Here is a 17,334-nt window from a genome sequence, read left to right on the forward strand (position 1 = left end):
GCTTTATTATTTTAAGAAACAAACAAAAGAAAATCACTTTAAAAACAATTGCTACAGGATAATGGTCTGGTTAAAGCCAGAAACAATTCTCCCTGTTCTTCTTTCCATTTATTTTATGTATTTACATAAAATGCCGTGCATACAGGCCCTGTGCCTGGAGAATTTAGTGTGCACAGTGTTTGGCTGTGCACTGCAAATTCTGGAGTCAGCCTTTTGCCGATGGTGTTCCTAAACTCCGCTGCAGCTGCAAACTGCCTTTGTCAGGTGTTGTGGGTAATGATCTGGTGCAATGTATGTGATTTCGCTGTGTGCAATGGGGTCTGAGTGCTCGGAGGCAGATGCACAATGCTGAAAGCTGTGGGCAATCCTGGGGCGAAGAGCTATCCAGAGACCCATTGTGTCCCCGGAGTCTGAGTTTAATTGCAAAGGGATAGACACAGTGACTTAGTCAGTCATAGCAGAAAGGCAAGCCCTGATCCTATTGCAACAGGCCTAAGGATACACTCAGTGGGTTTTGACTTTGGTTAGGGGTCAAAGTGTAGTAAAGTAAGTGTTTGTAAATGGGAAGTTATGATTCTTTGTTTAGAAAATAAACAAACCTATGTTTGAATAAACCATAAAAATGAAAAAAAACGAAACATTCCTGAAAATCTTGAGTTGTTTAAGTTAGGATGTACAATCTAAAGGCTGCTTACATGTGCCAGTTATTTTAACCTGATTCAGAAAAGGGGGTGGTGATGAACAGAGTGTCTGAATTAAGCAGACCACTCTTACCCAGTCCAAAGATCAGGGCTTGATCCATCACCGTTATTTAGCTCACTGCCCCATCCCAGCTCAGAACCTGGCTATATGCAAATTAGTCTGTCCCTGGCCCAGTGCATCATGGGAACAGGGCAGACCAAACTACCAAGCCAATTCTTCACCAGAAAGGAGACAAGCTTCCGGGGACCGGTTTCTGCCATTTCAGGCGTCGTCGGCCCGGCTTGCTTGAATCCCGATGGAGCAGTGAGCAAGGGACTCATGTCTGAGTATACCCTTCCACGCTTATGGTGGACAAAATGATTCAGAAAAGGGGGTGGGGGTTATTTTAACCTGTGCATCAATGACAGCCGTTCCAGCCAAATCACTCCCCATGATTTCAAACAGGATGTCACAGATGACTCACAAGTGACAATGCTATAAGTGCTGAATTTCAAGAGTTTTGGGGTATTAATCGAAACCGTAACTTCCGTTCAACTTTACATTTTTACAGGCAATTCTTCCCTTGTTTAACCAAACATTTCCTTTTCTGAGGAAAAAACTTCTCATTAATATTTTTTCACTAAATATATATGTACAACACAGAATCCACGTAAGGAACTCGTTAGTGATTACAGACGAAATATATTTTCTTTTGTTTCGCTAGTAAATGTTTGCTGTTTGCCGAATCTGGATAAAAAGTAGCTGATACATAGATGGTCAAGAAGAGGTTCTTCATGTCAGATTTCAGGGAGAATAACTAAAAGGTGGGCAAACGTTTTGCAGACAACATCCCCCCCTCCCCACCCCCCTTTGTGGAAGTCCCCATGGCAGAAAACCCAGTTTTCTGCCATGGAGACTTCCACAAAGGGGCTGTGGATTCCAAGCTTGGACATCTTGTAATTTCTCATAGAAAACACAGTCAAATCTGTGCCAAACGCAGCTTTCTACGCTGATGCCAATCAATATCCAGGAATTCCAAAAAGTAGTAAAACTACGCTCTGACCTAGGTTGAAAAATGAGAGTGTAGTTTTAATACTATTAGTGAGAATCAGTCCCCATAAATTGAATAGTAACAATGCTATTGGTTAAAATTATTCCTTATTAGTAAGTACATTTTGATTAATGATGTCTTATAAGTAGCGCTCCAGGTTTTATGGTATTTATTTTTTAACCTTTCCATCTGTATTTATCCATATTTATTTTTGGGCCGTCTTATTGGTATTTATCTATATTTATTTTATGTTTTGAGAATAAATGGAGGTGTAAAATGGTATATTTCCACATTTATTTAATTGATAAACATGCACTCATGCTTTGCTATCTGTCACATTTTAGAAAATTAAGCAGCCAAATATAGCAAAACATTACACCTGCAGGTAAATATCAGCATTATAATACACATACATGTTAACATATGCCTGTATGTAGGGAAATCTGAATCTGTTTTTAACTTCCAATTGTATCTGTCTGCTAGGCTGTTATCCTGGAAAGCATGAAAGACAGCATGGAGAGTCACCCACAAGAAGAAAAAATTTCTGCATTTTTCCGCTTTAAAAATAAATACAGACAGGAATCACATTGTTTTACATTTTTCATTGTTTTACTTAATTATGAATGTACTTTGCAGTACTGAATTTATTTATTTCACATAAAAGAAAGGGTATTGTCCCACCTCCCATAAGTTGCTGCAGAAAGTAAACAGTGCGCATTACAACATTGTTTACATTCTGCTCTTGAGGCTCTAAAGGTAGTCAAAGGGTTAGCAGCTGCGACCCCTAACGACATCAATGGTTTGGTGCAGACCTGTTTAGTGATTCTGACATCTTTTTGTTAAAAAATATGCTGGGCAGGTCCAAAAACGTCTTCCTTTTTATCTTTAGACTGTTAAATTTAGCAAAATGTTCACAAACCAAACAGTCCACAGATTGCATTTTGGGACCCATTCCAAAATAGTGGCACTTTGTAGCCATTTTGAAATGTCACTGTCCCTAAAAACTGAAGCATCCAGCCACTGAAATATTTCTGAGAAGATGCCTTCTTCCAGAAAGTGGTTGTGCTCTTTTTGAAATAGCTACACAAATCCTCTTTCTTCAAACTGGTTCCAGCCTCTCAATGATTGTGGCTATGATACACACACTTTAAAAATAATTCTAGAAAAAAGACATGCACTTTGTAACATAACGGGAGCTACAGCCACATGTACATAGCTTTTTCTCAGTTGCAAACAGCCTGATTCACAGAATCGGGCCGTTTGCAACCAGTAAAAAAGATTTTTTCTATTTAGCAAACCCTACTTTGCGAGAAGGTAACCTATTACCAAATCGCAAACTGGGTTAGTGATTCGGTATTAGGAAGTGCCATGTTAAGGGTGTCCCTTATGAATAGCGACTCGCAGTGGGTATGTATGGATGTTTTGCGGCCGAAATGCGGTCACAGAACATTAGATGAATTTGGTGGTAACCCATTCGCAAACAGGAAGGGGTCCCTCCCGCCTTTGTGAATGTATGTATATTTTTGAATATCAAGCCCGATGACTGCACAAATCTCTTATTGTTCAAATTAAGAGAGTTATTCGACAGCTCTAAACACTTTTACTTGTTATACATTACATGTCCTATTTTTCTGAGATTCATACTGTAATTCGTGAACTTTATAACATTTAGTATTACTATGTAGGCCGAACAAGATGGCCACCGGATGAGAGCTCCTCCACTGAGCTCCTGGGGCTTGCCGAGGTCTGCCTTCTCCCTCCGGGAGTGATCATGAGAGCCCCCTGCAAATAGAGGGTTACTGCGATTCTGGGTCAGAGAGTATCTGAATTTGGGCTTTAGCCACGTCGAGGAAAATGTTTCTTTATGGGGCTTGCGGCAGGATTTGAATGGAAGGAGGCTGTTTTTGTCAATGAAGTAACAGACCTCATATCTGTAATGTTTGGTCAGTTGGCAGATCGCTAGATAAATTGGGCTGCTCATCCTCACTGCCTCATTTCTATTAACCATATATAGGGCTTCAAAGGGCAACAGCAATAGAAAGAGGACTGCACTCAACAACTTCAGAGGCAGTCGGAGACAGTTTGATAAACTGGGCTACTCCTCCTCACTGCCTCGTTTCTATTACCCACATATAGGGATGCAAAGGGCACCAGCAATAGAAAGAGGACTGCACTCAGCAACTTTAGTGGCAGTCTGAGACAGATGTGACAAGTTGACAGCCATCTTGGAATGGCTTGGCCCAATTACAGTTCTAAATGAAAGTAGGTCCGGTTTGTACTTGTGGGTTAAGGATATTCTAACTTCAGTACAGACTATCCACACCATATCTTCTAGTCCACGCTTTGGGTAGGACAGGGGAGCAAGGGGACACATCAACCTGGACAATTGGCAACAAAGGAGAGGAGAGACACCACAAGAATAACATTAGCCCTGTTAACAGCCGGAGACAGATAGTGACATATAAGAGAGGTCACCACTATAGTACTTTACGTCAACCAGCAAATATGGCCGATACCAATTTAGAATCAGTAGGCATAAATGCACATGTCATAAAATATCCAACCAAATTATCCAAGAATGCAGCCCAAAAATTCAAGCTCAATCTAATGAGGAAAAACCCGGACACGCTGATCTCTGACCCCCTCCTTTAATCTAGACAAAGGCATTACCGTAAATGACCTGATATTTTTTACCAAAAGAACGGCTAAATGGCGCACTGTCATTACAAAGATGCTCAACATAAAAACTATAAGCAATATCCCACAAGGCACAAAACTTATGCTTATACAGTCACTAAGATTCAGAGACACCTATGCATAACCATTTACAAGAACGGAATAGTGCTTATACAAGCAGCCAACAACGAATTTGAAAAGTTTGATAACCTGTTCTTAACCTTAAAAGAATTTGTTGAGAACTCAAGATCTCAACAACACTGGACCCCACAAGTAGACATCCTAGACACCGCCAACACTACCACCACAGGCATCATACTACCTAGAGACCCTCAGGAACCACAACATTCAACGCTACTAGGAGACACAACTGGGACAGGAGGCACATTGGATGGGAAGGATACAGAGAGAACAGAAATATCTATATTATATGCTAATACCGCCCGGCGCAGTTACAGAGGGAAGTATCAACGCCTCTCCCCCATGATGTGACATCTCCTACGAGTAGGCCACTCAATGAGAACCTAGAAATAAATGATATGGAAGATATCACCCCTTCCAATCCCCCCTCTACTACAGCACAAATGACATCTAGGACCGTACGAAACATATATCCCCCAAGCGTGGTAGTAAGATCACAAGACACAGATAGCACATCTCACATCGCACATAGAGGCGCAGACAACAGAACTAATGACAAAAAGAAAAGGAACTCGGAAAAAAATAAGAGCTCTAAAACACTGGAAAGCAAACCGTGAATCCCGAAATGAGCAGATGAGCACTCCTAATACATCACCCCAGACTCAGAGAAAAATCAAAGAGCTACAAACACAAATAGGCAAGATGTCACAGGACATTCTAAGCGCACTGCAAGCGATGGAAAAGATACTTGAAATCACTGTAAACACTCACTTCAAAGTTGAGCACATCCATAAATCAGTGCATAATTCTCAAGGAAAGAGCAGCGAGACGGCCATGCCATTATCAAATAGGCTTAATCGACCAGACAGGAATCTTAATTACTTGTCGGAAGATCAACCCTATCCTTACTACGGGCGTATGAGCCTACAGACTGGAGTAGAGGGGAGGAAATTAGAACCGCCCCGATCGATGCTAATAGAACATCTAGACATAAAGAAAGGAAACCCAAAGAAAGTTGTGAGAAGGACCTAAATCCGCCTAACAACTTGCAGAATGTGAATGATCTAACGGATCACTACTCTACGTCAGTAATGAATATAGTCAACTCCACCATGCCACTAAAACTGAAAAGAGTCACAGAGAAGGATAAAAATCCATGGTTTAATGGGACACTGAATGAAGATAGGTGGAAACTAAGACATGCTGAAAGAAAATGGAGACAGCACCCATCATCCCACGAGCTGAGGTCCCTCAGAAAAATCAGAAACGAGTACAACAAAAAGATCCTCAATTCCTAAAAGGAATTTATTAGATCAGAACTGGATAACGCCAAAAACAGACCACGGAAACTATTTGAGATCTTAAAGCAGCAATCCAATAAGTTGGCCAAATCTGCGAAAGAAACTACTAAAACTCAACTGAGTTGTGAAGAATTCTCAACATTTTTCACCGACAAGGCCAACACGCTTGAAAGAGAGCCCAGGATGGCAGCCGACAACCTTCCCAACCAACCACCCACACTGAACAATACCACCTGACAATCGACCATAATAGGGCAAAAAATAAGGCACAGCTATATGACCAGAATATCATCGCCAAAACGCTCTCGGATATCAAACCTAATAACCACTATAAAGAGCCACTCCCCTCTAAATGCCTAAAAAAAAAAAATGCCATATCGTCATACCAATATGGACAAAAATAATAAATGCCTCTCTATCTCAAGGGATCCTTCCAGAATGCCTAAAAACAGGTCAAGTCGTCCCCATCATCAAAAAACCCACAGCGGACCCAGCGGGGAACAACCTTTACTACGCAACTTTTAGCACGCAGTGCTATTACAACGCAGACTTTAAAACGAAAACCATTACAACGCATTACACTGGGGGGCGCTCTAGGATAGGGAATAGTTTTGATTTACTATCCAACACCTTCCCTAGTGTCCACGGGGACTGGTGTTGGAATAGTAAATTAAACTATTCACTATCCAGCACCCCCCCAGTGTAATGCGTTGTAATGGAATGCGTTTTAAACTTGCGTTGTTACAGCATGCGTGGTAAAAGCATGCGTTGTAACAACGTACATCCGGACCCAGCAGATCCTAATAACTTTTGCCCAGTAACCGATATTCCATTACTTGCCAAATTAATTGAGAAATGTGTGCAAAATCAACTGAGCCACCACATCGCTAATTTCATGCTGTTGGACGACTGCCAGTCGGGATTCAGAACAGGCCACAGCACGGAAACAGCGATCCTACATATTGTCGATGATGCGTTACAGGCCCTAGATCACAATCGAACATGTCTACTAGTCCTTCTTGACCTGTCTTCTGCATTTGACACGGTAAATCATAAAGAATTACTAGCCAGGCTTCATGACAGGAAGGGATTCTCTGGAAATGTGCTGAAATGGTTTAAATCCTTCCTTCAGAATAGAACGCAAAGATTCCTGGTCAACCAGACGCTATCCCCATTATGCCCTACCTCAATTGGAGTCCTTCAAAAAACTACACTATTTCATCCACTTTTCAACCTGTATGTCGAACCTCTTAGAGAGAAATTCTCTGAGACGTAAACATATCCTATCACATGCATGCAGATGACACGCAGATATACATCAAGGTTGCGTCTCTGGGAGACATCAAGTTAATGAATGAGACCTTAAAAGTGTCATTACTCTGGGTAACTAACAATCATCTGAAGCTAAATGCACCCAAAAACGGAATTCCTATTAGTTTCACCACCCACACAGAAGTGAAGGGATGGACCAAACTGAACACAGCACTAAACTGCACACCTACTCTAGTGGACTCAGCAAAATCACTAGGAATCACGCTGGATAAGAACATAGACATGAAAGCCCACATCAAATCAATGGCAAAAAGTGCCCGATTTCACTTGAACTACATTAGAAAAGTGAAACCATTCATTTCTACAGCAGATCTCAAATTGGCAGTCGAATCCTTAGATATCTCAAGGATTGAATATGGATGTACAACTTTAGCAGGTCTACCAAAAATTTCCACAGCACCACTAAAAGCATGCCTCAATGCAGCTGCAAGACTCATCACCGGATCGAGGAAATTCGACCATATCTCTCCACACCAGAAAGCGTTTAACTGGCTACCATACGAAGCCAGAATTCAACCTAAAATGGCATGTATTACCCACAAAGTGCTCCACTACAAAACACCAAGATACCTGCCCCAGAAAATTGAGCAATCAGGAGGAAGCAGATCAGCCAGGAGTGCCAAGGAGCTGTTGCTGAGACCACCCATCTTCCGGAAGAAGAAAACGTATGATAGAGCTTTCTTCGGAGCAGCCCCCAGAATCTCGAACTCACTCCCTCCAAAGATTAGGAAAATTCCAAACACGGCAACATTCAAGAGGGAAGCTAAGATCTTCCTAATAAGTAAGTTCCTTCTATAGGCAAGCCAGTTCATCACTTGCACCGTGACATAGATGTTTCCAAAACAGAACAACATGTAAGTAAAGAGAAAGTCACCAGTTATACTGGGGATAACCTTTGTCGGTTCTATACTACTCCAGACGTATGGATGTAGAATGCACGGAAAAAGGCACTTTGGAACTATTTGTACTGGAAGTCCTAGTACACTTTGTACAGTAAGCAATTCCAATAACTTTTATTGGAACCTTGAAGATGGACATAGGTAGGTATTATATAGATATATGTTATTTCTGATATAAAGTTGTATCCTAAATCTACCTCTTGTCATTGTAAATGCTTATGCTAATACTGTATAGCTGTATAGCTAACCTATCTACCAAAACAGAACAACAATGTAAGTAAAGAGAAAGTCACCAGTTACTGGGGATAACATTTGTCGGTACTATACTACCCCAGACTTATGGATGTAGAATGCACGGAAAAAGACACTTCCGAACTATTTGTAATGGAAGTCCCAGTACACATTGTAGAGTAAGCAATTTCAATAACTTTTATTGTAACCTTGAAGATAGACATATACAGGAATTATATAGATATGTCATTTCATTGTATATATTTGTGTTAATACTGTATAGCTGTATACCTAACTTACCTCATATCATTGTGAAACGTTCTGCTATACACAAGATGTATCTCTAACCTACCTCATGTAATTGTGAAGCGCTCTGATACCCAAGGGTCACGTTCGCGCTATATAAAACTCTTTAAATAAATAAATATACAAAGATACTCATGACAACATATGAGTCCAATGTTCTTTCTTTTGCTGCCATCTTTTATGGTCACCTAACAAATAAGAAAAACAAGGAAGCACTAAGTGGTCTGATCTGGACCTGGCGCGTGCAAGTTTGTACCATATTACCGTAGTGGTGTCTTCTACTAGTGGTTTTCATATAAAGTGGCAATATCCTCCAAAGGCATGATTTATGACTGGCTACATAATCATGGCAGTAGCTTTAATTTTAGAATGCATGTGACACGTTGATATTAAAAAATTGTTAAACAATTATTGAATCAAAGCTCCTAGCACCAACTACGGGAGATGTAATATAGCCGGAATCTGAACCCTGGCAACTTAGCCTAATATGACTTCCAATGTTTAGGATATTAATATTTTTTGCGTGAAGTGTAGTAGTGCTGGAGTCAAGTAAAAAATTCTAGATTCGCAGTGGCAGTGGACAATTATTGTGGCTTCATTGCCAGACAGTCTTATGAGGAAGCTGCAAAGTGCCAGACCGTAAAGTGTCAGCATTGTACAATGATTAGAACTCAAGAATAGGAAACCATCAAGAACAATATTGTGCAAGTTTGTCGACCTCGTGTGCAATAAAAGTGGTATGTACTAACCTGGCACCACCACAGTATCCTTGGACCCCGAGAAGATAAAGACGCGGGTGGAAGCCATGTTGAACACTGGATCAACAGTCCTGGAGTTGACACACTTCTGGGTGTAGGAGTGCAGGTCACCTAGCTTGATGCTCAGTGGGGACTTCATGCAAGTAGTCACTGCGGTCATCATGTTACCCTTGGCGCAATAGTAAGGTACTGATGAAACAAAAGGAAATGTCAAGCAGATTGTAATTCGGACTCTAAAATAGAAATATCATATTGGTCCATTGTGTTCATGTGTTCTATTGGAAATGAAATGGTAAACTGCAATTCACAGAAGTTCATGTCCCATTAAGAGCAGAAAAAAGGCTGTAATAAGGAAAAATTGAAACTAACTCTATTAGCGGGTACACATTTTCAACTTGTATAAAATCAATGGGTTTATTTTGTGTATTTTTTGTGTATTTTTTATAACCAGTTATTTCTGAAATGTAGGAAACCACCTATAAACATCACAGGTTCGCATCACCTCCATGTCTATGTATCAGTAATCCCCGGTGCACTTTGTGCAGACAAGAAAACGTGATCACTGTGGTTTAGTGCCTGGACAGGACAATTGTAATATAGCAATAGTCGTGCAGAACGGTGCAGTGAAAGGGGGGTGTTGTGATGGTGTAGTGGTGCATACACAAATGTTACTTGCATGCACATGAACCCCCCCCTTCCGCAGTGTACAATTCAGTGTCCAAGCCCCATTGTTACCTGTGATCTAGGTTAACCATGTTAAAACTCAAATTTGGATAACACTGAATCACAAGTATTGTTGTACATGGTTTAATATTCATATCTGTTCACAGTCTCATCACCCATGACTAACATTAATTAGCACGGTAGGCAATACCAGCTAACAGAACTAACGAAGTGCACAAAAAGGATTTACACCTTTGGTATCCTTACCCTGAACTATGAGCTGCCCTCTTGGCTTGATATTCCCAGCAGAGGTTCCATAGCCTCCCAAACGTTTTGCCTTCAACCAACCTGTTTTTAACCCCAGTTTCATTGGCTTTTAGGACTCTCTGCACTTTATCACTGTTAACCAGTGCTAAAATGCTTGTGCTCCACTCTTTAAACATGGTCTTTACTAGGGCCTTACAGGTAAATTAAATATGCCAGTTAGGTATAAGCCAACTGGCACAGTAAATTTACCTGTAAAGTCCCTAGTAAAGTGTTACTACATGTACCCAGGGCCTGTAAATTAAATGCTGCTAGGGAGCCTGTGCACTTATTGTGGCACCCACGTAATTAGTCCATTAAAAAATTTATCAGGCCTGCCATTGCAGCCTGTGTTTGCAGTTTTAACACAACTGCTGGAGTCCTCACCCCTCCCACCCCACCCCATTCCCGAGGTGCTGAGCCCTTTCTGGCTATTTGGGGTAGTTTGGCCTTAGGTCTCCAATTTTGTGTCCTTTTTTTTCAACATCCTGGGGATTCTAAAGGTACCCAGAGTTTGTGGATTGCCCTGGAGGGGACCAAGAAAATAGCAAAAAATAGCTACATTTGGAATGTTTTTTGGGAACAATAGTAAAAAAGAGCTCTGAATAAAAATTTTTGTATTATTCATAAAATGGCACCAATGCAAAGTTTGCTCCGATAAAGTCACCACCCTCCCAGCTTTCAGGAACATGCAGAGCTGAATAAAAAAATCACTTTTTTTTTACCACAGTTTTGGCATTTTTCAGAGAGGTAGTTCATTTTTCCTATTTTTTGTGTTCTCAACCTATTTCAAGTTAGTGTTGGAAATCAGTGTTAAAGCCATGAGTGATCCATGGAAGCTATAGATTTCTGGCATGTGGACAAAATCCCAATTTCAGCAAGGGGTCATAAGTGTAGACCCCAAAGAAACTAAGTGATGAAATATTGAAAATTAGTAGGTTACATTTGTGAAAGTTTTGGTATTTTCTTAAAAAACCTAAAATACTCTGTGGCATATTTTTTGAAAGCTAAAGCAACGTAAGGCAGCATGCAAAGTTGCTGGACTTCACTGAATGAAGAGTGGAGAGCTGAATAGCACACTGTCTACTTAGATATAACACTCTTCACCTCTCTACCTGCACTGATGAATTGCGGCGGCCTACGGCAAATATAGGCACCTCTGCACCTTGTTGCAAGGGTGTGTGAGTTCCGGATAGCATTTTTTTGTGCAGGAAGAGCCTTTAATGCACAAAACAATCCTTTGCTTCAATTTCATCTACTCATGTGTGATGCAGAAAGCATCATGCACAGAAAGAGGAAGTAGCGAGTTGTTATAAATATATTTATCGTTGTTAGGCCATGGTCGGGATGGCATGCCATTTTTGAGCAATCCCATGTTATTGATTTCAGTAAATCTGGGACTGCGTCAAATTACATAGGTTCTACCTATGAAGCGCCTACCACTCCGGAATGTAATACCAGGCAGTGGCTTGCGATGTGTTGTAGTACATTTCTTTACAAAGTCACACTAGACAACGCAAATCGCCCTTTTAGTGGCTTTGCAAATATTACTTGAGCCTTCAAGTTCTCCTTACATCACCTTGCATGACGCAAGCACAACGCAAAGGCTTATTAAATCTGGACCTTACCCCCAGATGCATCAAGCATCCATTTTGCGATTCCTTATTAGCGAAAAATAAGGAATCGCTAATAAGGAATAGAAAAATGGTATGCAAGAAAAAATCACTTTAAAAATAGCGATTTCTTAAAATTCCTTAATTGCGATTCGCAAATTGCGAGTCGCAATTAAGGAATACCTCCCCATTCATTCCTATGGGCCTAGAGGCCCATAGGAATGAATGGGAAGAATTTTCAATTTGCGAATCGCAATTAGCGATTCGCCAAATGAGAATGCGATTTCATGAAGTTGTAGTTGTACTTCATGGTAATTTGCGTGCCCTATTAGCGAAATCGTTATTTTTTAAACTTTAATGCATTGTATTTAAGGAATCTCAATTTGAGATTCCTTAAATGCAAGTAATCGCAATTTAGCGAATTCTCAATTTGCGATTTTTGCATTTGGGATGATGCATCCCAAATGCAAAAATACCGGTCGCAAAGGGGCAGATTCTGAGAATCTGCCCCTTTGCGACCAGATTTTCCTTTGATGCATCTGGGGCTTAGTTTCCAACTGTAATGCATGAACTCGGACAAAACAAGCTGGAATGTCACACTTTAGAGTGCCATCTTTATCTAAAATTTGATGGGGGGAAAAAACTAGATCTCTCGGCTCGTCTGGAATAATGAACCTCAAAGGGTGGATGCTACCAAACGCCCTGGATGACATGGAAATCGTCAAAGAAGGACCAAGATGTGTGTGATTACCACCAGCCAGGAGCCCAACGCCCATGATTTCCTTCGAGTGGGCCACCTGGAACTGGGTTGCGAATGCAGCCCCGGAGGACAGGCCAGAGACGGAGACAGCAGCGGGGTCGACATTGTAGGTGCCTAGAAAACAGTAGGACAGACAGGTCAGCTTCATGCAGCACTTCTTCAGCAGTATCCTTCATTTAACACGCAATTCATTAATTTTTGGACATTACATTTCTTTGCACTGCGAGACCCACGCGCTCCATCAGTGGTCAAACAAACACTTCAGTGAATTATGCCAGAAGAGTTTAAGTTGAAGAGAAGCAATTACAGTACGGACCTGCATCAATTTTTACTTCTAAATAGCTCACTGCACACACTGTATACAACCAGAATCTATCATTCGTGTAGTGGTGTCTGTTTGGAAGCTTGTGTGATGTAAGCATAGAGCACGCAGCCCTACTCATGGTCCAGGCGAATGTACCCATGGCCTATCCAAATAAAACTTCCTGCTGCTAGGCCTGGAAGCAAAAAGAAATTATAGAAAGGTCAGGGAATACGCTTAAGGCACCTCTGATGTCGAAGGAAGCTGGTGTTATTTATCCCGGACTTAGAAGGGCCCCCAGGAAGCTCATCCTGTAGAACGTTGCATTTTTAACAGCACATCTGGCAGTGTGACACACACTCCACTGCAATGCATCTTCCAATAGGTCTCCCGACACTGAGATATGTTGGAAACCTTTGTTATGAATTTGAAACCGACAAGGCAGATTGAGCCTTAATGCAGGTGCTTAAATATAAAGGGGCAGATTTATGAAGGCCTTGCGCCGCCGGTGCGTCATTTTTAACATGGGAAAAAGTGACGCACCGGCGGCGCAAGGGCTTCATAAATCTGCCCCAAAGTGTCCGCTGAGCGGAGGCTCATTCAGGTATATCCCACCTCCTTCCCGTGGCACCGAACTCACACTGGTCTTTACAATTTTCAGATTTTCCCAGGATCTACACATCCCCAGCTTTAGCTTCTTCACCTGTTTTTCCAGTTTTGTTTTACTGCTTTAGGACCCAGCTGCCCCCTTCCTAGCAGCAGACACAGAGACAGGTGCTACTTTGCGGTATGTGCTCCTGGAAATCTACTTGGTTCGGAGTCTTTCTTCAGCAGCACCCCATGATTCTCAAGTGCCTACCAGCACTCCCATGGCCACTTGCAGTATGTCTGTGCATCAAGCAGGAGTCATGTGGAATCACTCTCCTTCAGGGTCACAAGCAAGTCATTCTCTATAGTCCTGCATTGAGAGTGGCATGGCCAGTGTCAATAGCTCTAGAGACATGAGCCCTTAGACTTATAAGCAGGAAGTCCTCGCCAGGCAGGGGTGTGTCAGCACATTGGTCTGTCTTCTTTCCACTATAGTTACCTTTCTTCTCATAGTTCTTCCCTTATGCAGTGGTTTAAAAGTGGAGGTGGAGATTTCTGGTAGATGGATATCTCTGCCCAATCCAAAGCTGCCACATCATCCCTCCACCCGTGATACATCACCTGCACAGCAGCCAGCAATTTTCCAAGATGGAGGAAGCCAGCTTTGCTGGTCCCTGCTCTTCTAGAGCCTGTACCTCCACTCCTGACACAAACTGGTGCCTTCACTCAAGGTTTTCAAAAGGGACCCCCGGGAGTGAGCAGGGCTGGAGGTCTGGCTGTCCCCCTGTGTCTCTGAAACAAAAGTATTCCCAGACTTTTCGAGCAATGTGGGTGAATGAGTCCATGCTACCAAACAAACACCCTTTGTCTCCCAGGAGACTGCTAATGCACTCTGATTGGGTCTTGTATGGGGAGGCCTTGGTCTACCTGCGGGGCAGCACAGTAATCAAATTGTCCCAACAAGGTAGTTCGAAGCCCGAATGCAAACCCCAGTATACGAAGGGGTGCAAATATAGCCACATTAATAACATATTCATATATTTGCACTCAGATCTTTTTAAAAAATATGAAAAGAGGCCTTGATCTTTTGTTTATATTGAGTCAATGTGAAGTTAATATGTTGGGGCCTTGTTCACTGAGAGTGAGAATACAGCGAAGAGAAGCACTACAGGCTCACATTACTCTAAGAAAGAAATAATGATATTTCTATTTGGAGGCCCAGTTAAATTACACAGTCTTCTAAAGTGGTAACTAATGACATCCCTGTCTCTCCTGTGACAGGCCACGAGTACACAGATAAAGAGCACAGAGAGAAGTCCTGCTTGGTGAGTAACCACATATCACATGTATATCCAGTGCGGGGCCTCTCACCCCATAGGCGCAACAGCGAATCTTAATTTCATAGGCAGACACTGGGGATTAGCTTTAGCGTTCATTGTATAGGAGTTTACAGTGAGAGACACTCACCTAGTGAGACTTATTGACAGCAGAGGTCTAAAACCAAATGTGAAATATCTAGAGGGGAGGGAGGCTTGAGCGAGTCAGAACCAACCCTCTCACGATAGATGCATCTAGTAGGGTAGGCTGCTGTATGTCACATCGGCAATGCATGCTGCAAGAGTCCTAAAAAGCCTCTCCAAAATTAGCATCGTACATTGTTGTTTGCGACAGATTTAGCTGTGGCCTAGCAATTGTGTGCAGCGTCTCACATTTAGAAGAGCATTCTGCAGAGCATCTCCAACATTTAGCAATGATTTTAATAGATAGCCATTAGATTTATGAGCATTTCATGGTTTACCTCTGCTGTTTTGTCTGTACTGTAAATACCGTTTTACTATTATTAAATGCAATGGTATTCAATACAGTGTGTCATACATTTCTCACTGCATAAAAGGCTTGGGCAATCCTTAACACATCTAGGTGTGAGTTGTGGTGTGTCCCTCTTTAGGAGTGCATCTTATACAAATTAATATTCCTGAGAGCACCCATATTTACATCAAGCAATGGTCACTACATCCTTCACTAAATCACACTTGAGAGCCTGCAATGCAGTATAACACATATCTGGGAATGCACCTTGCCGAATATCCCATGTATGGTAGTGCTTCATGCAATATCTTTCGTGATAGTTAGTGCACGCCTAATTATGTCACATGTGGGAGTGAATCATTCAGTATGTTACACAATCACTTTGTCCTGTGTAATGCCACACATTTGACAGTGCTTACTGATCTTTGCCATATATTTGGCAGAGCCTTCTAGTAATGTCATACATTTGGTATTACAGCATTTAACATAATGCCCAATTGTCGGTGCTTTCTGCATAACCGTTCAATGTGAATTCTGTCTTACACTTGTCAATATCAATCATTTTCAGTCTGATGTAGGGCACACTGGCTTCCTTCGGTTTGTCACATACTTGTCAAAGCGTCATTCATCATATCAGACACGTGCTGGTAAATACTGCAGTAGGTCCAGCTCAGTGTGCCCTGAGGTGTCACTCATTTGGCAGAGCATCCTTCAATATGTCACATGGCACAACAAATATAGTCAATTGCCGCTGCTCAATCTCCATGCATGGAGGTGTAAGTTGAGGAGGTTTGGATGAAGGACCTTGCCTCGTTGCTTAGACAGGGTGCCCTCCTGAACTAGTAGACTGATCGGAGGACAAATTCTCATGCCCAAGAGTCCAAATAACACACTCTTCTGGCTCAATACAGGACAATTAGGATGGCTTGGCACAGTCATTCTTGGTCTTCTTCAGAACTCATTGCAGGAGAGGTAGTGGATTAAGGAGTACAAGAATCCCCTGTACCAAGCCAGCCATAACTTGTCTCCTTGCAGAAACTCAAATGTGCTAAGCTGCTTACACTGTATGTTCTTGACAGTGGCAAATAGATCTAGATAGGGCTCTCCCCACTGGTTGAAATAGCTCTGTGCCACCTTGAGATCTAGATGTCATTCTTGATCTGCGATAGGACGTCTGCTCAGTTATTCCACTTTGCCATTCAGGTAGCCTGCCAGGTGGTTGGTAGCAAGAAAATCGTCTGCTATTTCATCCTCTTCTAGACGTGCACAGGCTCCTGGCATAAGGGCCAGGACTCCTCTTTGCCCTGCTTGTTGCAGTCTCACATGGTGCTAGTGTTGTCCGTGAACATTTGCCCAAGCCTCCCTTGATTGATGGCAGAAAAGCCTTCAGGGCCATGACAATAATACATAGCTTCAGTTGGTTGATGTGGAGCCGGTTCTCCAGTGAAGACCAAAGGCTTCTGATCTATGTGTCTCCTTGAAGAATGCAACCATCACCACAGTCAGCTCGGGGTGAAGAACGGAGAACAATCTGCTGCAGTACAAATTGTAATCAGTCAGACACCTCTGCAGGTTTAGGGCCATCCACTTCGAGACCTGGAAGTGGTCAGACAGGCTGCCTTGATGTAGGGCCCACTGGGATTTGAAGTTCCACTGTAGGGCTCGCATATGCCTCCTGCCATAGTTCATAAGCTTGATGCATGAGACTAAGAGACCAAGGGCCCGATGTAGGTAATTAGTATTTACCGATTTGTAAATACCGAATCGGTAATATTCGGTAATTACCGAATCGGTATTTACCGATTCGGTAATTGCAATTGATTCCTATGGGCCTTGGCCCATAGGAATCAATGGCAATTACTGAATCGGTAAATACCGATTCGGTAAAATTACCGAATTGACAAGGGGGACAGGGTGTCAC

At 42.1% G+C, this 17,334-nt stretch overlaps 1 protein-coding gene across 2 annotated transcripts in view; it reads right to left on the bottom strand.

The window, feature by feature from the left end:
• Positions 1-17,334, bottom strand: part of LOC144769720 (poly(3-hydroxybutyrate) depolymerase-like) — a 267,294-nt gene that overhangs the window by 238,062 nt on the left and 11,898 nt on the right. For both annotated transcript variants that reach the window (XM_078653908.1, XM_078653903.1), the window contains exons 2-3: positions 12,707-12,829; positions 9,368-9,565 (exon numbers count right to left, since the gene is read on the bottom strand). In XM_078653908.1, coding sequence (XP_078510034.1) covers positions 9,368-9,565; positions 12,707-12,829 — 321 coding nt within the window. The remainder of the gene's footprint in view (positions 1-9,367; positions 9,566-12,706; positions 12,830-17,334) is intronic.

The sequence above is a fragment of the Lissotriton helveticus genome, chromosome 1_1 (genome assembly GCF_964261635.1).
Source record: "Lissotriton helveticus chromosome 1_1, aLisHel1.1, whole genome shotgun sequence".
In the NCBI taxonomy this organism is placed as follows: Eukaryota; Metazoa; Chordata; class Amphibia; order Caudata; family Salamandridae; genus Lissotriton; species Lissotriton helveticus.